This window comes from Hemicordylus capensis, chromosome 1, assembly GCF_027244095.1.
Source record: "Hemicordylus capensis ecotype Gifberg chromosome 1, rHemCap1.1.pri, whole genome shotgun sequence".
NCBI classification, from domain to species: Eukaryota; Metazoa; Chordata; class Lepidosauria; order Squamata; family Cordylidae; genus Hemicordylus; species Hemicordylus capensis.
The window spans coordinates 194,652,021-194,676,023 of NC_069657.1; the positions used below are offsets into that span (position 1 = coordinate 194,652,021).

Here is a 24,003-nt window from a genome sequence, read left to right on the forward strand (position 1 = left end):
AAAAAACCTGGTACACACACAAACCACTTTAGAACCTAACATACTCAATAGAAAAACTTGTTTCATAGGAGACTTTTTCCACTCTGATCAGAAGTTCCATGGGCCGAAGCAAACAGATCTCCACTGAGCAAAAGCTTATTCATTTCAATAGAGAATGATGATCTGTGCAAAGAAATGGCATTCAGAGTCACTGTGGGCAGGGAAAGTTTGCATGTGCATCGGAGTTCCCATTTTCATGTTGTTGTTTTTAAAAGGTGGATTGTTTACATCTTTGATTTTCAGCTGCTGAACTGTGACCCACTATTGAGTTGCACACCGACCTTACGTGGAGTACAGCACACCAGTGCTGCTGGAACCATTTTCTTTTCTTTTTCAAATGTTTGTTTTCTTTGCTTTGCTACTGATCATCGTGATGAAAGGAAAAAACCCTGAAAGTCATGCTCAGTGTGCTTGTTGAAAGAAATCTAAAATGGCTGCCACTCGGCAAGTATGTGTTAGCAGCCTCCTGGGAATCCTCCTGACTTAGCTGCATGAAGAAGGTAGCAGCAGAAAAATCTGGGAGGGAGAGAAAGAAAAGAGAGAAACAAAAATAATCTGTTCCATCTTGAAGTTTGGAGTTAGAGGGGTGGCCCAGGAGGACTAGAAAAGCCTAACATTACTGGTTTATCTTGCACCTGAGATAATTTATTTGGTCCTTCAATGTGATGACCAGTGTATGAGGAACAAGAATTCTAAGCTGTCTTCTGCTGTCACATAGGAACATAGGAAGCTGCCATATACTGAGTCAGACCATTGGTGTCAGGGGCGTCACTAGCATTAGACAAGGGGAGACAATTGTCTCTGGGTCCCACTGCCTCAAGGGCCCCCCAGAGGCACGTCACATGACTCCCCACTCGCCCATTTTGCACCCCCTATTAATTAATATTGAGTCTCATGGACAGGGGTGTAACTATAATAGGGCAAGGGGAGGCAGTTGTCTGGGGGACCACTGCCTTGGTGGGCCCCCGGAGGCAAGTCACATGATTGACTACCCCAGCCGCACACCTGCCCGGGCTTCCTTCAGTTGTATTCAAAACTGATGTGAGTGTTAAGACCTGGAGCTACCAGAACAGCATGTCTTTCTCTAGCACCATTAAATGACTTGCATCGTCCACAATTTACAAAACCTTTTTACAAATAATTTAGGATGATGTTCTATTATGGCACATGGGGGAGGGGGGAGAGATTTTACTATGCTTTTTGTTACCACTATTTAGCCTCATTTAAGATTTCTTTACTTCATGAGCTGAGCTTCAGTGAGAGGGGGGCCATTTTAAAATCTTGTCTCTGGGCCCACTCCAACCTTGCTACGCCCCTGCTCATGGAGATAGGCACTTCGGCAGTAGCAGAGAGTCAAGGAAGGGTTAACTTTTCTCCCAGCCCTATTGGTTCTCTTGACGTCTTGTGGTACTCCACTGCTTGGAATTTGTATGGAACTGCGGAGCCCTGGAAGCTGGCTGTTGGCTTGTTGGTCTTCCTCCAAGAATGAAAGTAAGAAGAAGACATTTTGTAAAAACCAATCCTTTGCTGTTTGTTTGGTTTGTGTGTGATTTGTCCCCCTTGGTCAAGCTACCATGTTGCTCGCTCCCCCCTCACACACACAGACACCCATGAACCATGTGTGTGTTGTACATGTGAGAGAAGTCCCATTAATACCCTGTGTGTGTGTGTGAGAGAGAATTCTTAAGCTTTTTAAAAAACAAAGCATTTTCAAAGTACAGTGGTCCCTCGACTTAAAGTTAAGGAACTTTAGCGAGCGAGCGGCGGGTGAACTCCCTGCCGTCCGCTTGCCTTGCCGGCTGGGCTGCAACTGGCTTCTAGGAAGCCTTTTGCGCAGGCGCGCGAAAGGCTTCCTAGAAGCCAGTTGCAGCCCAGCCAGCAAGGGGGAAGGGGACGGCAGGGAGTTCTCCTGCCGTCCTCTTAAATGGGGCTAGATTTGGAAACAAGGGGGCGGCGGGGGACCTCTGGGGAGCTTCAGGGGGCGGCCGCCAGCCAAGGGGGACTGAGCTTGAAGGGGGCGGCAGGGACTGGGAGCGATCCTGCCGCCCCGATTATGGCTACGAGAAGCGGGAGCCCGCGCCGAGGGAGATTGAAGTGGGCGGCACCCTGCCGCCCGATTACTACAAGGAATACAGTACAGTACAGTGCCTTACTTTCATGGAAGGGGTGAGTAAAGCCCCCCCCCTCTTTCGCTCCGGAACGAATTAATCCGTTTCCAATGCATTCCTATGGGAAACCGCTTTTCGACTTACGAACTTTTCGACCTACGAGTATGCATTCGGAACGGATTAAGTTCGTAAGTCGAGGGACCACTGTATGCCAAAACTATTCTAGTGCAAACTTGCACAAACCCTCCCCATTCCAACAGTATACCTTGTTGTGAGGAAATTAGTGTAAAAGTATTAAAAACTTTGAAAAGAATTGGGAGGGGGAATGCTCTGACAAAATGGAAGTTTTTGTTTTTGTCCCTTTTTATTCCTGAAGATACACTGCTTAAAGCTCTAATCTGGTCTCTGTGTGTGTTGCTTTCTCTCCCCTTGCCCTTATTGAAAATATTTATATGCTGCTTTTTTGGCAAAAGAGTTCTCACAATCACTTAAATAGCAAAATATGAGAAAATGGTTCTCTTAACATGTTTCCCCTTTTAAACATTATTATTTTATTTTATTTTGCTTTGTGCTTGTAGCATGCTCCCCCACCAAAAGTCTATTTTTGTACTGTGTGCACTTGCTTCAAAATAAGGCTTTGCAGATCAGTTCACAAGAAACTCATTTTTAAATTGCACATGAAATGATTGGTTGTCTTTAAATTATGCAAAATTGGGGTAACTCTATATATGACATTCTGTTGTCCTATTTGAAATCAAAATGGTGGTTTTTCTTTCTGTAGTGTATAGACAAACTATACATTGTATATATGCTGTAGTATATAGACATATGCTATAGTTGTTGTTGTTGTTATTATAATTACATTTATATCCCGCTCTTCCTCCAAGGAGCCCAGGGCGGTGTACTACATACTTGAGTTTCTCTTTCACAACAACCCTGTGAAGTAGGTTAGGCTGAGAGAGAAGTGACTGGCCCAGAGTCACCCAGCTAGTATCATGGCTGAATGAGGATTTGAACTCGGGTCTCCCTGGTCCTAGTCCAGCACTCTAACCACTACACCATGCTTATATTTCCTCTTTTGGAGCATTTCCCAGGAAGAGCTGACCCCTTTTATTTGAATTTCTGTCTGGAAGATCAAGACAATGAGATTACCAAGGTGGTGGCAAAATTCTTCTATGTTGCTATTAGATTAAGATCTAGCAATAGCAATAGCAATAGCACTTACATTTATATACCGCTTTATAGCCAAAGCTCTCTAAGCGGTTTACAATGATTTAGCATATTGCCCCCAACATTCTGGGTACTCATTTTACCGACCTCAGAAGGATGGAAGGCTGAGTCAACCTTGAGCCCCTGGTCAGGATCGAACTTGTAACCTTCTGGTTACAGGGCAGCAGTTTTACCACTGCGCCACCAGGGGCTCATTTTAAGATCCAAATTTTAGGAGCTATTGTTCATTATTATGTACCATACTACTGCTGGTATATTCTGTTTTTAAGTTTTTAATTTTCTTTATTTTTTGTATGTTTTCTGTATGGCCTATGGCCGCAATAATAAATTGATTGATTGTTTGATTGATTGATTGATTGATTGATTGATAGTTGCATATGATTTTTTTTTCATATGATTTTCTTGCTTAAATGAAATGTACTAAATAAAAGATCAAACTGAATTGCATGCTGCTGTGATTGGTGTAAAAATGCTATTTGAATATGCTTCTGAGTACATGCTTAGGATTGGAGTCCATGTGGCTAAAAGTCATTCATATATATATGACACACATCCTGTTCTTCCTCCAAAGAGGTCAGGATAGTGTACATTTCTTCCTCCCCACTTTTATCCTCACAACAATCTTGTGAGGCAGGTTTGGAGGGGAGAGAGAAAGTGTCTCAGCTAAAGTTGCACAGTGGGGCTATTCTCACGATCAGGCAAAATCGGGCTAGGAGAGCCTAGCCCGATTTTGCCTGATCGTGGGAGCCACTGGGCTTGCAGGCGAGACTGGTGGCTCCCAGGTGGTTAACTCGCCTAAGTAACCTGCCCCTAAAACTGGGTTTGTGGAGCGAGCGCTCCGCAAACCCGTTTTTTTTTTAACGTGAATAGCTGTGGCGCAGCTCTGTGCCATGGCTACTCACAAGGTGACACCCGGAGGGGAGGCAAAAAGCTGCCTCCCGGCTCTGGGGGTCTCATCAGCATGCCCTGCGTCCTCACACAGGGCATGCTGGTGCTTCCAGGGGCCAATTGGCCCCCGTTCCTCCCAGCCCCCGCCGGCTCCATCACGGAGCCGGCAATTGTGTGGGTGGCCGATCCGGTCGTCCAGGGCTCCCGTCATGCTCATGTGTGGTGAGAGCGGGCTTAGCCCGCTCTCCCCGCTCAGTGCCCCCAACCGGGTCTCACTGATCTTGAGGACCCGGATCAGTGAGTTTCATGACTGAACGGGGACACAAGTCCCCCAATCCTAGTCTTGACACTCTAATCACTACACCACACTGGTTCTCAGCTGTGTGCATAGGATACCGGAGAAATCTGATGCAGGAGAAAAAGGAGATTCATTTTTAGCTGTGAAGCAAGCTAATGGGGAGGAGAGTGTTGAATACCTTTAAGAGAGCATGAAAGGGTTTCATTATCAAAATGTGGGGAGGCTGTGGGCCCAAGCCCTGGATCTTTTAGGTACCTAGCAACACCTTTGTAAGGGAGAGAGGAAGTGTGGTATTTTCCATGCAAAAGCTGGTATTAGCTGGTACGTTCCGAATTTCTTCTAAAAATAAAAAAACCAATCTTTCCCTGAGTGTATTTTAGTGTAAAAAGTAGTGAATTCAGCTAATTTAAGGGGGAGGGTGGAGAAAAGGAATGAGAGAAAGAGCAGAGAGGAGGAGGAGGAGGAAGATAGGTGGTGTGAGGTGGGTGCAAGGCTATGTGTGGATCACCAGAGGTGCATCAGAATCTAATCTGGCCCCCCACCAAATTTTAGTTTGACACCCGCTGGCATAGTACAATTGCAAGAGAGAGAAAATCCAAGCCCCAATATGTATATGGGGGGAGGGGGGAATTCTTGTTGCACCTCCTGTAATTTCCTGCTGGATCCGCCCCTGTGAACTAGTTTCAATGTGAACTAGATATTCACCGTATTCATAATGGGGATGTCAGTGTGAGTGCACTATATAAGTATGTGTTTGTGTGTGTATATCAGTGAGGGGCCCATTTTAAAATATTGTCTCTGTGCCCATAACAACCTTGCTACACCCCTGATTGGTCTATCTACCTCAATATTGTCTTCACAGACTGTCAGCAGCTTCTCCAAGGTTGTAGGCAGGAAACTCTCTCAGCCCTATCTTAGAGATGCCAGGGAGGGAACATGAGCATTGAACATGAGCATTGATTATTATTATTAGAATGTGATGTGTTACAGATATATCTTATCAGCGTTTATCCACATATGCATCACAGAAGGATAGTGAGAGCCAACGTGGTGTAGTGGTTAGAGTGCTGGACTAGCACCAGGGAGACCTGAGTTCAAATTTCCATTCAGCCATGAAACTAGCTGGGTGACTCTGGGCCAGTCACTTCTCTCTCAGCCTAACCTACTTCAAAGGGTTTTTGTGAAAAAGAAACTCAAGTATGTAGTACACTGCTCTGGGCTCCTTGGAGGAAGAGCGGGATATAAATGTAATAATAATAATGAGGCAATAGTGAGGCACTACCTTGGCGTGGTTGTGGGGCTTGCGTGCTCTGAGGAAGGTGAGAGCTATTCCAGAGGTCCAACCATACTGGACAGGTCTCACCAGAGGAGCCAGACAAAGAGTGCCTCTCCCATCAACAATATGGTGAGACGTAACTTTAATAAATCTATACCGGATCGGTCGTCGCCCGGGTCAACAAGGACCGCGCCAGGTGCTGGAGTCCCTGGACATCTGGTGGCAAGTGGGCAACAGGACTCAGGATCTTCAGTTGAGCAACCAGGGCTGAAGACAGCAAAGTTACTGGAAGAAACGTCACTTGACCGAAAAAAATATACGAAAAATGCCAACAAGGAAAATAATGATCTGCTATTACAAGTCTAGTCCAACTAGAAGAGGTTATTTAAAAAGAATGTACCAAATTTGGAAAGAGAAGCATCCAGATACAGAAATAACAGAACAAAGGCTAGCAGACCAGAGAAGATACATAATAAGAAATAAAGTATTCACAGGAGTTGAGCTGGAAGAACTGCAAAGAGCAACACAGGCTCAAGATATGGAAGAAGAATTACCACCAATTGAAGACGTTGCTCAGGCGCAGGTGGAGGAGGTGTTGGAAATCGAGGATGCCACTGTTACTGAACTGTTTCAAAATCAGAACCAGGCAACCGCCCCTTTGCCTTCACCTCAAAAACCCAGATGCCGTTTAACAGAAAAGCAACAAGAACTAAAGCAAAAAATAACTGAGCACATGAACCAAACAACCACCAGGGTTCAACTTCCAGCTCTAAAAACAGTTGCCAAAAAACAACTTGCTCAGGTATTAAAAGATGTCAATGCTGCACTTGCAGAAATAACAACCGATAATTTGCAAGAAACAAACCAACTAATGTACAGTGCAGCAACAATAACAACACAAGAGCTCGGATATAAGATCAATGGACCTGTAAAAAAAGAAAGTAGTACATCACCTAAATGGAAGATTAGATTAGAAAATAAAATCTCCAGGCTTAGAGCAGATGCTAGTAAATTGAAAGATATGAAAGACAAGAAGCTGAAGAATGAAAACACCAAACAGTATCTGATCCAAAAATACCACCTAGATTCAAGGAAAATTAGAGAAGTCCTGGAAATAATAAAGTAGCAAATAACAGCAGTGTCAAAGAAGATTAACAGATATGAAGCCAGAACTACACAACACAGGCAGAATCTCAAATTCCAGTCGAATCAGAGACGTTTCTACCAAAGCATAGAAGGAGAAACTGCAAGAAACCTAGAAACACCAAATAAAGAAGGAACAGTGCAATTCTGGGGGAAATTATGGGACAATCCAATAGATTATAATAAAAAAGCAGGCTGGATGAAAGAGGTCAAAAAAAATGTAACCAACAAATGCAAGATCTAATAATAACACCAGAATTAATAAGTGAAAGAGCAAAGAAAATTAAAAATTGGACTGCTCCAGGCAACGATGAACTGCATGGCTTTTGGCTTAAACACCTAACAAGCCTTCATAAACAACTATCAAAACAGTTCAATCACATTTGCAAGGAGGTGATATTGAACAATGGCTAACAACTGGGAAAACTCATCTCATCATGAAAGACCCAGCAAAAGGTGCAGTTCCAAGTAATTATAGACCGATAACATGCCTGCCAACCATGTTCAAATTATTAACTGGAATAATAGCAGATGAAGTGATGCAACACTTATTAACTAACAAACAGCTTCCAGTTGAACAGAAAGGAAATTGCCCGAACACCAGAGGCACAAAAGACCAGCTGCTGATTGACAAAATGATTTTAGAAAATTGTAAGAGAAGAAAAACCAATCTAAGTGTTGCATGGATTGACTACAAGAAAGCCTTTGATTCATTGCCTCACACATGGATACTAAAATGTTTAGAAACAACTGGTGTCAGCAAAAACATTCAGATATTTATTTTAAAAAAGCAATGAGCATGTGGAGTACACAGTTAACAATCAATGGCGAAACACTTGGACAGGTTAGCATTAGAAGAGGCATTTTCCAAGGGGACTCACTATCCCCTCTGTTGTTTGTAATCGCCATGACCCCACTTTCACAAATACTAAACAAAACAGGCCTCGGATACCAAACATCTAAAACATCAAGTAAAATCAACCATCTGCTGTACATGGACAATCTGAAGTTGTATGGAAAGTCCCAGTCAGAAATCGAATCACTGCTAAACACTGTCCGTATATTCAGCAGCGATATAGCAATGGAGTTTGGAGTAGACAAGTGTGCTGCATTAATAATAAGCAGAGGGAAAATAACAAAAACAGAAGGAATAGAACTGCCCAATGGAAGCAACATCAAGAACCTGGAAGAGAAAGAACATTGCAAATACTTGGGCATTCTCCAGGCTGATAACATCGCACACGCTGAAGTTAAAAGAAAAACAGGAAGTGAATACATCAGGAGAGTTAGAAAAATCCTCAAGTCCAAACTCAATGGCGGGAACACCATACAAGCCATAAACACCTGGGTTATACCTGTTATCAGATACACTGCAGGAATAATAGACTGGACCCAGGCAGAGCTAGAGATGCTAGATCGTAAGACCAGGAAAATCATGACCATCCATCATGCTCTGCACCCCCGCAGTGATGTCGATAGGCTATACCTCCCTCGCAACTCAGGTGGAAGAGGAATGCTGCAAGTCCATCAAACAGTAGAGGAGGAGAAAAGAGGCCTTGAAGAATATATCAAGGACAGTGAAGAAGATGCACTTCAAATGGTCAATAATGCGAAACTATTCAACACCAATGAAACAAAACAGGCCTACAAGAAAGAACAAGTCAAGAACCGAGCAGAAAAATTGAGAAATAAGCCCCTGCATGGTCAATATTTGCACAATATAAGTGGAAAATCAGACATCACCAAGACCTGGCAATGGCTTAAGAATGGCAACTTGAAGAAAGAAACAGAGGGTTTAATACTGGCTGCACAAGAACAGGCACTAAGAACAAATGCAACAAGAGCAAAAGTCGAAAAATCCATAACAAACAGCAAGTGCCGCCTTTGTCAAGAAGCAGATGAAACAGTGGACCACCTAATCAGCTGTTGTAAAAAGATTGCACAGACTGATTACAAACAAAGGCATGACAAGGTAGCAGGGATGATACACTGGAACATCTGCGAAAAGGTGGGACCATAAAATTGAAAAAGTTGAAGAAAATGAAGACGTAAAAATATTATGGGACTTCCGAGTACAAACAGACAAACATCTGCCACACAATACACCAGATATAACTGTAGTCGAGAAGAAAGAAAAACAAGTTAAAATAACCGACATAGCAATACCAGGGGATAGCAGAATAGAAGAAAAAGAAATAGAAAAAATCACAAAATACAAATTGTACAAATTCTACAAATTGTACCAATTGTACAAATTCTACAAATTGAAATTGAAAAGCTGTGGCAGAAAAAGACCAAAGTAATCCCAGTGGTAATTGGTGCCCTGGGTGCAGTTCCAAAAGACCTTGAAGAGCACCTCAACACCATAGGGGCCACAGAAATCACCATCAGCCAATTACAAAAAGCAGCTTTACTGGGAACACCCTATATTCTGCGACGATATCTATAACAACAGCAACAACTTTGACAATAAAATTCTGGCATCCCAGGTCCTTGGGAAGGACTCGATGTCTGTATAAAACAAACCAGTCAATAACACCTGCCTGACTGTGTAAACAAGAAATAATAATAATAGAACAGCTTATTAGGAGCACACAAAATGAAGTCTGCAAAAAAGACGACCGCCCCCAACCCCTGCAAAAAAAACCAAACACCAAACCCCAGATCAGCACTCAGGTGGTCCTTCGTGTGGTGACAGTCTTCACATAGAGCAATTTTAAAGTTTAAAAAAGTTCTTCTAACTCAAATGGACAATCCTCCCATTGGCAACACAGGTAATAAGACAGGCATGCATTTAGAATATAAATCAGATTAATCCTGAGTGAGAAGGTAAACTGGGGTCATCAGCTTTAAGACACACACAGTCGCAGAGATCTATTCAGTGCATGTAAATGCCTGTATAATGATGTCTTCATTGAAACTGCTGTGCAATGCTACAGATAAGCCTCATGAATTGAAATTCCAACTAGCTTCTTCATTCTGAAACCAGCATAAACTGACACCTGATAGCTCTGATCTTACAATGAGCTGGAGAGACACGTCTGCAGAATGTAAGTACAACCATCCAAAAGAAACCATCGCGTGAGTGAGTGGTGTAAAATGGTCCAGAGAATGGCTTAGTAAATATTAAGGTAGGTGAATACCCAGAATGTTGGGGGGCAATATGCTAAATCATTGTAAACTGCTTAGAGAGCTTCCAGCTATAGAGCAGTATATAAATGTAAGTGCTATTGCTATTGAATATGATACATAGGCTAAGTATGCAAGAGCAGGTCCTGATCTCTGTGTTTTGCTTTATATCAATTGTTACTGTGATCTTAAGGCATCTATCTGATCACTGGTCATACCTGAAGGACTGTTGTCTCCTGTGTGTTTTTGGCTTCCCTATGAGACTGACTAGGGAGGGAGGCCCTCTTGTGTGTCCTGCCACCAATGAAAGTTCTGTTGGTGGCTATGGATAAGCAGGTCTTCTCTCTTATCACCCCCATTCCCTATGGTGGAACATGCCCTTCCCCCTTGAAATCTGCTTGCTCAAGAGCTCGGAACTGGGATTTTCAAGCAGCCCTTTGAAAACTGATGAGACTGTTTCAGCACCTGGGCATTTTCCAGACTGAGAGATTTGCCACGGGTAAAGCATTGCGAAGTATGATGGAATATTGCAACAGTTTAAAACGAAGAGTAAAGCGTTATTCAATGCTTCATTGTAGGCTGGTGACCATTCATATTTTCCGTCCATGGCAACATGTTTTCAAGGCAGAACTGTCCATATTCTCCTTGAAACATGTTTATCCGCCCCTCCTCCTGCTTCATTTGGGCCAATGGAGTTGTGGGGTGGGTGGGTGTTGACGTGAATTTTTTTTTTTGGTAACTTCTCCGCTTCCTTGAGCAAATCCTTCAGCAGGGGGAAATGCTGTTCCAAAACAAAAATCCAACCTTGTCTTGCATCATTCCAGTTTTGTGCAAGCAATAACTGGGTTATTTATTTATTTATTTATTAAAGAGGGGGATTGGGGTACGTGAGGAAATCCTTTGGAGTGACTGAACAAGAGAATTGCTTATTGAGCAGGGAGCGAAAGGGAATCCTGTGGCAAGCCAGGAAAGGGGAAAGACAAGAACTGGCACGCCTCCAGTGAAATGAATGAATGAATGAATAGGAGGGAGGAGGTGGAGGGGAGTGCTCCTCCAGTGAGGGCTATGGGATTTCACAGAAGTAAATGAATCATGGTTCAGTTCAATAGGCTTCCTTTTAAGTAAGTGATTGTTCTCTCTCCCTGCCCTTGGCCTTGTAGTAAGCAAGTAAATGGTTTCATTCAATGGGCTTCCTCTTCAGTAAACATGCACGAGAAAGGGTTGGATTCAGAAATCTGCTCAGCTGCACTAGTATGAGTCTCTGGCCAAAGTAGCCAGACTACACAAGGGGGACTGCACAAAAGAACCCCAGTGGAATAATAATAATGATAAATAATAATATAATCCCTCTGATCTCCTCCCTCTCCCCCCACTTCTGTGTTGACAATCTCAAGTTATATTGGAAGCAAGCAGAGGAGGAGGGAGGTGTGGGGTTTGGGATCTCTGGGGAGGAAAGGAGGGGAAAACTGAGATTTCTCCCTGCCTGTTTCTCTCCCCGTAGCGAGGGGGCGGGGGCAAAGAACTGTCCATAGTGCAAAACGCTGCATATTAATCCCATATTAATCCCACTATAGCGTTCCTCCCAGTGGCTGTTGCTTTTGTCTCCCTTGTGTTTCAACAGCTAGGAATGTGAGGAAACAGTCTGAGCACACGTTTCAATGCTACAGCCCCCAGCACACACAATTATGAATTATGTGCTGAAAGGGCACCCATTGGGACATCCTCTCTGGATGTTCCGATGCCTTCCTATCACGTCCCTCTATCGTAGAGAGGGCTTGCTCATCCAAATGGCCCCTATCCGCATATTTGGCACACAAAGAAGTATCTGGAGCATGTGCAGAGGGGCCACCCAGATGAACAGCCTCCTCAAATGATAGACACAACGGGAAGACATCAGGCCAGCCACGGACGTCCCAAACAATGCGTTTTTTGTGCATCCCCTTCATCATCATGTGTGCTGAAGGCTGTTCTAATCTTTTTTTGCCTCCTTGTCCACACTTGCTAATTCAAGCCTATAAATGATTCCTGAGTCATTCCTATATTAGTTTAAAACATTCATTTGACAACATTTGTTCCTCATTTACAACCAACAAGGAACTCCAGTATCCAATGTTATCCAGTCTGCTGCCTGCAGTGAAAAGGCCTGACATGCCTTTTCCCTGACGAGGCCCTGCAGTATTTTGAATGGGTGGCACTGACTGGAAAAGTGGGCAGAAGAGAAGAGGCAGGTGGCTTGACGGGAGAACAGTGCCTCTGTAGTATAGTAATAGGGTGAAATGGCCGGTGGACCATGGATTTGTGATGAGAGAGAAGAGTGTAGATGATTTATCACTAAGCTTCTGGATGCCAGCCTGGATGTAAGGCATCTTGAACTTCAGAAAACACTGCCCACACATTTTCATTATTCTCTGCAAACTCTTAGAAATTTACTCTTTAACTCTAAGAGAATAGCTGCTCACAGTCTTCTGCCTTGAGGTCATGTCACTGCCTCTCCCCAGAATCTTTCTCTACAGTCAAGTACAGTGGAGATCTGAACTACACAGAGTGAATGATTAACTTTGCATATGTTTTTAATCTTTCCTATTTTCTTCATGGGCTTGTGGCTTCTGGCTAACTTTTCACCATAGTATGCCTTAACAAGGAAGAAAGAGAAGGAGTAGTCCAGTTTAAAGCTAAGAAGACAATAAACCCAATTCCCAAGAAAAGGTTTCTGGCTAGATACACCATATCTGTGACCTGTTTGCCAAGCAGTTTGCTGATGATAAAATCATTTACGTCCATAAAGACACAGATGGCCTTTTGAATTCAGTTCCTGTGTGAGGGGTGTTCACGGCCTCTGCTTCTCAGGTGTTCAGGCCTCTGCTTCTCAAAGAAGAATAACCTAAATATGTAGAAAAGCTTGTTTGGCCTGTCCAGTGTCTTGCCCAGTGGTTAAAGTCAGGGCAGCCCCAGGTAGGCAGATCCCACCCAACACTTTTCCAGGGTAGGCCTGGGCCTAACCACCATTTTTGTCAGTGCTGTCCCCTCCCATTGGGAAATGAAGAGATCTAACTAGGATCAATATTTAAAAAACAAACATATCTCTGCTTTATCTGTCCTTTCCAATTTTCCCCCCTGTGCTGTTCTTCCTCACTACTCAGGCAGCTTCAGCCCCTACTTCACCACCTTGCTGGTATTCTAGCCTGGTTCACAGTCAATTGCATCTAGGTTTAATGTGCACTACTGACTTTAGCATGACTGTGTGAACCCACGTCAAGGTGGTTTATTGCCCGAGATGAATCAGAGATTACTGTCTTGGCATAGGTTACATAATCACGCCAATGTTAGTAGACCACATTAAACCTAGATTCAAAGGAGTGTGTGAATCAGGCCCCTCTCTCATTTCCCCCCCCACCTTCACCCCCTCAGTGAAGCTTGTTTCTTGTCTGGTGCTGTTTGCATTTTGCTAGCCTCTGATGAGTTAGAGCTTAAAACAATCTTTCTAGACTGGAAACTGAGTTGTAATATAGGAAGAAGGGGAAAGCAGAGCAGGGAGAGCCAAGAAACACCAGGTATACCCCTGCTTAAATGTGATTTAATAAGAATTTAATTAGAATAAAAAGAGATCTCTTACATTTCAATTTCATTTTACAAACTGTCAATTGTGAGCTGGAAAATTATACCATGTTTTCCACAGCTGGAAAACTGCCAGCAACTCCCCTCACCCCAAGAAAGTCAGCTACCATTATTCTGTCCCATCCACAGGTATAGAGGCCTATCCAAGAAATCAAAGCAACTTTAACTGCTGGTCTCATCTGTGCTTCATACTCTTGTCCAGCTGGACTGATTAGAGCTAGCCAAGAAGGACTGGCTGAATTGTTTTAAGGCAGTAGTGTATGTCTGAGAGCAAGTGCTCTCTAGTTCCCCGAAGAAGGCCCTGGTAAACTTGCTGGCAAAGAAGCTGCTTTTAGTTCCATTATCTAAACAATTACAGACCACTCTAGATTTTGCCATTCCTTAGCAAGGTTTTAAAGTGGGTGGGTGGCTGTTCAACTTTAGGTTCTTTTGGATGAGAACATGTATCGGAGTACATTTCACTCCGGTTTGGAACCTGGAATTGGGGCAGAAAACGAGCCCTTTCTCACAACCAATGAGAAAGGGCTACCCGGTTTGCGGGGAGGAAGCCCAAAAGCGCTTACCTCCGTGCACATGAGCAGTCATCCTTCCTTGGTGGATCTCCCACTCAGACAAGCATTGGCTCCTGCGGGTAGCTCTGAAGATCGGGGTGCCGGAACGCGCCGTCCCGTGTTGCTCCGTCCGCTGACACACGGTCAAACAAACAGGGTTAGGAGAGTGCTTGCTCTCCTAACCCTGTTTAGAAGGGAGGCTCCTTAGGCGGGTTTGCTGCCATTGTGCCGCCAGAATTGAGCCCGATCCCAGTGGTTCACATGCGCATGCAAAATTGGGCTGGGCTCCCTTAGCCCGGTTTTGCATGCGCATGTGAATAGCCTCAATGCATTGGTTGTAATGATGGGGCAATTATCAACTGGAGACAGACAGGGAGACTGTCTTACTGATTCTCCGGGAGCTTTCTATGTCATTTGAGTCACATTGACCATGTGCTGGCCATTATTTGGACCACAGTCCAACCCTGGGCTGATTCAGATGATCCCAAGTCCCAACCCCAACATGTGAGCAGGATAAGGTTGCACCTGGAATGTGCCCATCCTGACATCATCACTGAATGATGTCCTGATGTGCTGTCAGGACATCCTTTAATTGCGTCAGAGCGACATTCATCTGAATCACCCCTCTACATGTGCTACAAAATCCTCTTTTAACAGCACAGGGACACTGAAGCCAGAGGGACACTGGAGGATGCTTGAGCACTTGCAACCCTCCAGAGCCCTCCTTCTGGCAAGGGAGGGCTGCACATTATGCCAGCCAATGTGTGGATCCACCACTCATATGAACATGAAATATGTTCTTACCATTCTCAAAGAATGTCCAAATGGCTCCTGTTGCTCTCAGAGAGTGCTCAGTTTACACTTTGATGAACATCTTAAAAAAAAACTTTTGGAGCTGTAAAGCATCAACCAAGAATACCTGTCTCAATGCCCTTTCTGTTTATGCTTGCCACATGGTGGCTGCCACCAGAAAGGTTTTCTTAGATGTCCTTTCGGGATTGTGAGGAAGGATAGGGCTGTAGGTTGTCTGTCCCCTGCATGTAGTCCAAGCACAATAATTCCTTTTGCTACACCTTTGACATATTTGCATCACCTTCTATAGAACTTCTGTTGCGTAACTTGCTGTGACACATCTTGGGTGAAGTGGTAGCTTTGTGAAAAAGAGATAGAGGGTACAGAGTGCCAGATCTAGACTGCCTTACTAATAGACCAGAATACAGAAGGAAGGATTGGATTTATGGGATTAGCCCAGGGGATCACTTGATGTGCTAGGCATTTCTGTTATTCTTAAAATTGAAAAGCTTCCATAAGAGTAGAGAAACATATTTGTATTTATGTGCGTAATCATCTTCTCATTCTTTTTGCTATTTAAACTGCATTGCAAATTTTTTGAAAGCATTATGTTAATAATAATAATAATAATAATAATAACAATAATAATAATAATAATAATAATAATAATAATAATAATAATAATAATAATAAATAAAATAAAATAAAATAAAATAAAATAAAATAAAATATGGATGAGTAAATCCAGGCATGAAAATTTATCATCCTGTTTGACAAGGATAGATCATGCAAATACATATTATGCATCAACGTTCTGAAAAAGGCTAAAATGCAATGACAAATAAGGTGTTCAAAAGCAGAATTAATGGAAGAGAAGATGCTCATTGCCTGGAGGCTGTACACACAGGGCTTCTGCCCTGGATCTCCTTTGGGAGAGAATGTGTGCATTCACACACCAGCTAAACTTACCCCAAAGTCCCTTCAAGATCTTTGGGCCCACTCCACACACAAATCGGGCTTTGTCTTGAGAATTCTAGCTTATCTCGAGTTATTTCCGGGTTTTAAAAATGCTAGTTTCAAGCTACTTTTTCTGAACATGCCAGAGCAAATAGGGAGGGTCACTGACGTAGAATCATTAGCATGATAAGAAGGATACTCTATTTACAAATGCAGATGTAGCTCTTTAGTAATCTTCCCCCACCCATTGGCTAGAAGGAAAACATAGAAGCATGCCATGTGAACTTGCATCAAAACCAAACCCGAGAGCAGAGGGGAGGGGCTGCTTCCCTCAGTGCTGCGAGTGTAATTTGAAGTGGCTTCGCTCAACAATTAACCTGCAGCATGGAGCCATGTGTGAATAACTCCCTGGGATGACATTTAGACTAACATCAGCCCTGATGGAAGGCATCAGTCAATAGCAACATACACAATATATAGGAGTGAGATCATCACACTCACCGTGAGGGCCCAAAGCTTGCTGTTGTCAGAGGGCTTATACAGTTCCACAGCAGAGCAGCATTCTGGGTGGTCTCATAAAGAAGATTGCACTTAACAGCCCTTGAGAACCACTGCACTTTCTTCCTTCTGCCTCTTTCCCCTCCCTTACTTTCCTCACTGCCTTGAATATTAATTAATGTTCTCCATAAAGGGCTCTGCTGCCACTAATTCAGTCCCTTTTTCATGCTGAAGGATTTTTTCAGACTAGAGGAAGTGGCCAATGCAGAGCAGATGCCTCTTGAAAACAGCGGAGAGCTCTTGAGAAGGAGCTCTGGAGAAATGTGTTCCAAAGCGTTATTATTCATGGATGCTATTCAGGTTGTGCCAGAGTCCCGAGCTGCCAGTTTTATTTACAGAAAGACCAAATGAAGCTGAAGCGAGAAACAAAAGGCTCGTTCAAGTTCCCAGACTGAAGGAGATAGTGGGCACATTTGGTGGGTGTGGGCACCACTGCTATTCTTTCTTTATTGCCCTTGTGCTTTCAGGTGGAGGCCAGATAGGAATTTTGGCTGTCGTGCTTTTGCTCTTCATTTGCTGGTTCCTCAGAGACAACATGAGAGAGAAAGACCTGAGGGGGAAGTATATCTTCATAACAGGATGCGATAGTGGCTTTGGCAATGCCCTGGCTAAACACCTCGACAAGGAAGGATTCCATGTCATTGCTGCATGTCTCTCGGAGGAGGGAAGTCAGGAGCTAGAGGCCTCCACTTCCCTGTCACTGAAAACGGTTGTGCTCAACTTAACAGACTCTTGCAGTGTTGACAAGGCTGTGGAGTTTGTGAGAGCAGAGACTGAGGGTGTAGGTAAGTAGCATCCCTGTGCCATCGAATCATTTCCCAACACATTTGCCTGTAAAGCATGGCCTTGTTTTCAAAAGACAGGAAATTCCTGCTTTAGGTCCAAAGCACTTCCGAAAGTAAGGTAAGCATTATTGGCCTGGTGTAGTGGTTAGAGTGCTGGACTAGGACCAGGGAGACCCAAGTTCAGATCCCCATTCACCCATGATACTTGCTGGGTAACTCTGGGCCAGTCACTTCTCTCTCAGCCGAACCTACTTCACAGGGTTGTTGTGAGGAGGAACCTAAGTATGTAGTACACCGCTCTGGGCTCCTTGGAGGAAGAGCAGGATATAAAATGTAAAAAAAAACCCCAAACACACAACAATTAGGTGGTAGAAGGGACTGTACCACTTCAGTAGTAGTAAAAATTACTTTTATGTAGCATTGAAATTGCATGAGGGTCACGCCGCCCCCGCCCCGTTATTATGAGCCTGTGGGATGGCATGGTGTGGAACATGTGTGCTCACATGTGAATGGAGCCAGTTGGATGGTATCCAGTGCTGTTGCTGGTCACCTTATATTTCTTTTTAGACTGTGAGCCCTTTTGGAACTGGGAGAACCATCTTGTTTGTTTATTTCTATTTTTCCTGTGTAAATCACTTTGAGGACTTTTGTTGAAAAGCAGTATATATACATATTCTTGGTGGTGGTGGTGGTATCTGTTAAACTGACCCAAAGACAGAATCTTTTTACTGGTGGCACTGCAGTTTTGAATTATCTCAGCAGAGAAATCCTCTGAGCCCTCTTTTCTTTCTGTTTTTTTAAATAGGATCCGAAAAAGTTTCTGTTCCATAAGACATTTTGCAATTTATTTTATTATCACTGGCTCTTAAATTAGAAATTAGACTAAGCAGGATTTTTATGTTGCTCTGTATTAACTGATTGCAAATTTCATTAATATTAATATTTTATTTCTGTAAGCCTCCTTGCATAAATAAATTTAAGGGCCCTTGAGGGCCAAAATGTGGCATAAAAATCCTTAAATCAATAAAGGGAGGTATAAATGTGTAAAATAGTAAATTAATAGTATTCTGTTGGTGTAAGATAATGCATTCTTTTGCACAAATAACTCTTTCTACAGTCATAGAACATATGTTGTGACATTCTGAGTGCAGGACAGGATATCCCCACAGTACCAATTCACTGGTAACCCTTTCTACTTCCTGACAATTTTTATGTCTAAAATACTTATAGGACTGTATGGCTTGGTAAATAATGCTGGAAGATCTATGCCCATGGCTCCCACTGATTGGCTGCAGATAGAAGAATTCCACAAAACTCTGGATGTCAATCTAATGGGACTAATTGAGATTACCTTGAAGCTCCTTCCACTTCTGAAAAAGTCGAAAGGAAGAATTGTCAATGTGTCCAGTGTTCTGGGTCGGCTGGCATTTATAGGTGGTGGATATTGTGTGTCAAAGTGGGGAGTGGAGGCCTTCTCGGACAGTTTGCGGTGAGTCTGTATATAATATTAAAACAATGTCCCTATGACCACACCTGCGAATGTCTGCTGCTCAGCTTGAACTGATCCAAAGTGTAACGCTAGTTTTGGATCATATGGAACAATGTGAGTCTAGCCACAGTGCTTTGTAATCACACAAGCATTTATAAAGCAAATGGCATGATTCCTGTAGCAATGGATCCCTCAGAACCACAGGATGAGGCTGTTCACACATGCATGCAAAACCGGGCTAAGAGAGCCTAGCCCGGTTTTGAATGTGTGCATGTACCGCTGGGATCAGCCCAATCCCGGCGGCACCACAGCATCAAACCCGCCTAAACAGCCATCCTTTAAAATGAGGTTAAGGGAGCAAGCGCTCCCTTAACTCCATTTTTTAAAATCGGCTGCCAGCCGCGGCTGCCCCGACCCTCCCCACTGGCTGGGTACGTGGAGAATCGTCTGGGCGTGCAGGGAGCGTGCCCAGCACAGGACGAGTGGTCATCCACAGGCAACGTACGTCTAACCTGCCTTCCCCGCAGCCTGTTCTGGAGCCCTTCTCACCGGTCATGAGAAGAGGCTCCATGAATGGGGCAAAGAAAGGAGCATTTAAATTGCTTCCTGGATAATCTCTATGGGTGGGAGCCATCTTGCATTTTAGATGTGCAGAAACACTTGAGTAAGTGCCCAGTGACAGGCTCCTTCCCAATTTTGGTGGGAAGCCAAGCCTCCAGGCTTGTCTGGGTGGATCCCTGTGAGATGCATGCCTAAAAACTTTTATGTGGGAAGAAAAGAACCAGACTAGAACTGCTCACCCACCCTTATATTTTCATAGACAAAGATTTTGCAATCATGTGTTCTGAACTGGAATAGCCCCAAGAGGATTATATCATGTGGAACATAGGGAGCTGCCTTATACTGAGTCAGACCATTGGTCCTAGAGATGTGCACAAAACTAGCAAGGCCAGTTCGGTTTTCATTCTGGTCGGACCAGACCCAGTCATGCAAATGACCTCTGCCATGTGCAGATGTCACTAAAATGGCACCATGTGTGTGCAGAAGCCTGGCCTGGGCAGCCGCTGGCCTGGGCTACTCTGCAGGAAGCTGGCAGGAGTGGGGGGAGTCACCCTCCCCACCGCTTCTGCAAAAAATGAAACTTGTAAGTAGTAACTGACTCCCTTCCTGCCCCCTCTAGACTTAAGGAAAGTTCCTTTCTAGACTTAGAGAACCAAACCAAGGATGGTCCAGTTTGACTCCAAACCTGTCAAGCCAAGCCGGTTTGACATTGAGCCCAGCTTGAATCGAGCCAGCTCACACACCCCTAATTCGTCCATCTAGCTCAGTATTGTCTACACTGACTGTCAGCAGCTCTCCAAGGTTTTCAGACACAAATCTTTCCCATCCCAACCTGGAGATGCCAAGAATTCAACCTCAGACTTTCCCTAAATATGTAAATTGGCATTGACTTTTATCTAGTGGGCTCTTTTAATTTATCCTTACTAGACTGTACATTCTTTTCCCAGCAATTTATTTCTTACAATAGAAATCAGCAAAATGGGCTGTGACAAAACACTGATTTCTAGACCTTTGTGTTCTTAACAGCAAACCTTTGCTCTGGGTAGTTCTTAAAATACTTAAAGGTCATCAAATTACTTGCATTGACAAAAAAAAACCCCACCCCAACTGATTAAACTGATTAAACTTAAAACGGTTCTATTTTTCTTCTAGGCGAGATATGCATCATTTTGGAGTAAAGGTGAGCATTATCGAGCCAGGATTCTTTAAGACAGGAGTAACTAATTTGGAGGTCATTGAAATAGACCTCTTAAGACTTTGGAACCAACTGATGCCTGAAGTCAGAGATTCATATGGGGATAAATACTTTGTGGAATGTAAGTGCAAACAGCTAACATACAATTTTAGGATAGACTCACCCAGGAACCTTTCTCCAACTACATGCTGATTTTTGCAAGCATTTCCTTTAGTCAGATCTGCACAAAACTTGTTTTGTGAAATAGTCTTTTTCAGATCCTTGTCCATATTTAAAAGAGCAACTCAGTTTTTGATTCAAATGTTACGCCTTTAAACCACGCCCCGCCGCCACAAACACCACTTGTTAAATTGCCCTTGATCAAGTAATCCTGGGCTAAACGATTTCTAGAGTATACTTTTACTGGCTGACATGTTGCACATTTGGTCTGCCTTGTAATGGAAGCCTCTCACAGTTACGCAAGAGCGCTCTTGTGCAAACACGGGAAATTGCGCCAGTGCAGTCGCGCAGTTGACTGCCATTCTTTCCAGTGGCTGCCGATTATGCAGGTGCATTTGTGCAATTTCCCATGTTTGTGCAAGAGCACACTTGTACAGCTATGTCCATGTTCCATATGGAATGTCATGCAGCATGCCAGCCCCTTTATTTTATACATCTGTCTATCTCCCTTCAATCAACATTACCAGGGCAGTTCCCCAAAAGAAATAAGACAATAAAGACAGCGATATATATTACACACACACACACACACACACACACACACACACAAACATGCACACCACCACCATCAGCAACCAAGAGGATCCAAAAAGCATAAAGTTTCACCACATCACAGTCCTATCAGATGATTCAAAGACTTGGAAGAATAAAAATGTCTTTGCTTGGCTATGAAAAGACATGAGGGTAAGTGCCGGGTCAGCTTCGAAAGATTAAACTCTAAGTGGATTTCACCAAGGGATGATTACAAAAATAACCATAAAGAAAGAAAAAGTGGCCATGGGAAATTAACATGTCACTTTCTGCCTAGCCAGGAGCTAGGAAGATTGCCAAAGAGGCTATTCTCACGAGTGAGCAAAACCGGGCTAAAGGAGCCAAGCCCGGTTTTGCCCACTTGTGAGAACCACCGGGCTCACGGGTGAGCCCAGTGGCTCCACGGTGCCAAGCCCACCTAAATACCCTCCCCATTTAATGAGGTTCACAGAGTGAGCACTCTGTTAACCCCATTTCTGCAATTGTATGTCAGCTACGGCTGCTCGCAGCCACAGCGGTCACACTCAGGAGAGGGGAGGGGAGGTGGGTCCCAGCAATGCACTGTGCACTTGCGCAGTGCATTACTGGGGCTCCGGGGGTGGGGTGGGGTGCTGCACAGCGATGCTTCCCTTCACCAGACCCCCGGAGCTGCCAGGCAAGCTGCAGCCAGGCGCGGGAGCATGGAGCCAAGCCACCACTCGTCTGGGTGGGCGATCCGCCTGCCCGAGGAAGGGTAAGTGATTGTCCGCAGGGAGAGTGGGTCAAAGCCGCTCTCCCCACTGAACACCTTTAGGCTCTGCACAATGATTGTGTGTAGAGCCTTACAAATTATTTGAAAACTCATATATAGGTCACATCCAAAACATCTGGGTGAAGAGCAACGTGCACTGCATTACAACAGCAAAGGCAGGCAATGAATGTCAAACCGCCCTGAGCCAGTTTGGAAGGGCGGTATACAAATCAAATCAAATCAATCAATAAAGATGCTTAAGCCCCATTCATGCAGTCTGTAAGTGTGGACATTGTACACCATTGCATTTGGTAGTGCTGCTCCCATAGTTCCAAAAGTATAGCCGTTCAAGCAAATGCTATACTTGTGGACAGTGTGGTCAGGCCACTGAGTGTGTTGGCATGGCGGTGGGGCTTCCTGGCATACTTCTATGGGTGCTGTACTACATAGCACCCCGCCAATGGAAGAGTGAGGGGCATGTGCTGGCTCCATGTAAATCCAAACCATGTCCTCGCTGCTGCCAAACTCGCAGAGCCTCCGTGGCTCCTAGGAGTTGCTTTGCACTGCTCTCATTATTCCCAGTGATTCTTAGGAGCCATGGAGACTCTGTGAGCTTGGTAGCAGTGCAGAAGCGGTTTGGAATAACACGGAACCCAAGCATGTGCCTTCTTCCATCAGAGGGGCGTTGCATGGTATGGAAGCCCCAGTCTGCTTTCCATAATGCATTAATAGGGCTTGTGAGTGATAGAACTGTGAGACAGGAAATATCGAATAGGTCAACTGGCCCAGTCTTCCTGATTCAGTCAAAGAGATTCACTCTTTCCAGCCAAACTGTAATATGTTACGAAGGATAAATACAGGCAAGGTACCCCTTCTGTTGTAAACGTTTAGTACAACAAGCACACAGATGGCTCAAGAAAACATAGTTTGTAAATGTTAGATTCAGGTAATAGGGTTTTATTGTCTATTTTATTCAGACTTGACTGCTGTTACATGAATAATGGCTGCTGGATTTTATCAGCAGCAAACAAAGCAGACCTGACTAATGGGAAAGAAGTGTTTGTATTGCTGCTATGGGACTACAGTTAGCAGAGTAATATATTGATATATTTTCCTTTAGCTTTAAAATCTGACATTTCACTATGTTTGATGACCTGTTTTCTTTCTATTAGATTTAAAGATGCAAAGATTATCAATGAAAAAGCTATGTGATCCCCATCTCTTTAAGGTCACAAAATGTATGGAGCATGCCTTGACTGCAAAGTATCCAAGGGCACGTTATGGAGTTGGATGGGATGCAAAACTCTTGTGGCTACCACTCTCCTATGCCCCAACGTTTATGTCTGATATGATGCTAAGAATGCTTTTTCCAGTTCCAGCAGGCAGGAGTAATCCAGCATCCAGATTTCAAATTGATGTTTGACACCCGATGCAAATTGCTGTTCGCATGGTGATGTCTTAGCCTCTTTGGACCCTATGTACGGCTAACGTAATTTTTCCTCTGAAACCGCTATCATAACATTTCCCTAGCTTTGCTATGCTAGGTCTATAATGGGAGAGAGAACCCTGGTCTCAACTGAATCCTAAACATATAGAGTCAAACTTGCTGATTAGATGAGACCAAGGTTTGTCTCCCATTACAAGTGTTACATTAGCATGGCAAACTGACAAAGATTGTGTTAGCATCCATTTACAGAGTTTGTGAATGGACGCGGTGCTGCTCTTGTATACATTTAAATACCTTTTAAATTTGATCTGGATCTTGTTTTAGTTAATTTCTATCAATGTATTGATTTTATATTATTTTTATATTTCTTTTAAGTTTGTGAGCTGCCTCAAGTAGCAGTGCACTGTAGGGGCAGGCTGTACATATTTTTAAAAATACATTAAATTTGAGCTTTCCATGGAA

General features: G+C 43.7%; 2 protein-coding genes across 3 annotated transcripts in view; one reads left to right on the forward strand and one right to left on the reverse strand.

Annotated features, from left to right (window-relative positions):
* The window catches only part of ABCB11 (ATP binding cassette subfamily B member 11), a 159,875-nt gene extending 143,230 nt beyond the window's left edge, over nucleotides 1-16,645 (reverse strand). The window contains exon 1 of the mRNA XM_053264897.1: nucleotides 16,528-16,645. The gene's annotated coding sequence lies outside the window, so the exon portion shown is untranslated. The remainder of the gene's footprint in view (nucleotides 1-16,527) is intronic.
* Nucleotides 1,425-24,003, forward strand: LOC128331477 (retinol dehydrogenase 7-like). 2 transcript variants are annotated; one of them, XM_053264960.1, is made up of 5 exons: nucleotides 1,425-1,530; nucleotides 17,052-17,369; nucleotides 18,600-18,858; nucleotides 20,572-20,735; nucleotides 23,267-24,003. In XM_053264960.1, exons 1-5 carry the CDS (start codon nucleotides 1,470-1,472, stop codon nucleotides 23,515-23,517), a joined length of 1,053 nt encoding a protein of 350 aa, XP_053120935.1. In that variant the 5' UTR covers nucleotides 1,425-1,469; the 3' UTR covers nucleotides 23,518-24,003. The 2 variants fall into 2 exon arrangements, with proteins under 2 accessions (XP_053120935.1, XP_053120928.1); XM_053264953.1 differs by lacking the exon at nucleotides 1,425-1,530 and having other exon boundaries at nucleotides 16,832-17,369.

Coding starts and splice junctions, on each gene's coding strand:
- LOC128331477 (XM_053264953.1), top strand. CDS start 16,874: ATGCTATTCAGGTTGTGCCAGAGTCCCGAGCTGCCAGTTTTATTTACA. Junction 17,370..18,599: donor AGCAGAGACTGAGGGTGTAG/GTAAGTAGCATC, acceptor AAATACTTATAG/GACTGTATGGCTTGGTAAAT. Junction 20,736..23,266: donor GGATAAATACTTTGTGGAAT/GTAAGTGCAAAC, acceptor TCTTTCTATTAG/ATTTAAAGATGCAAAGATTA.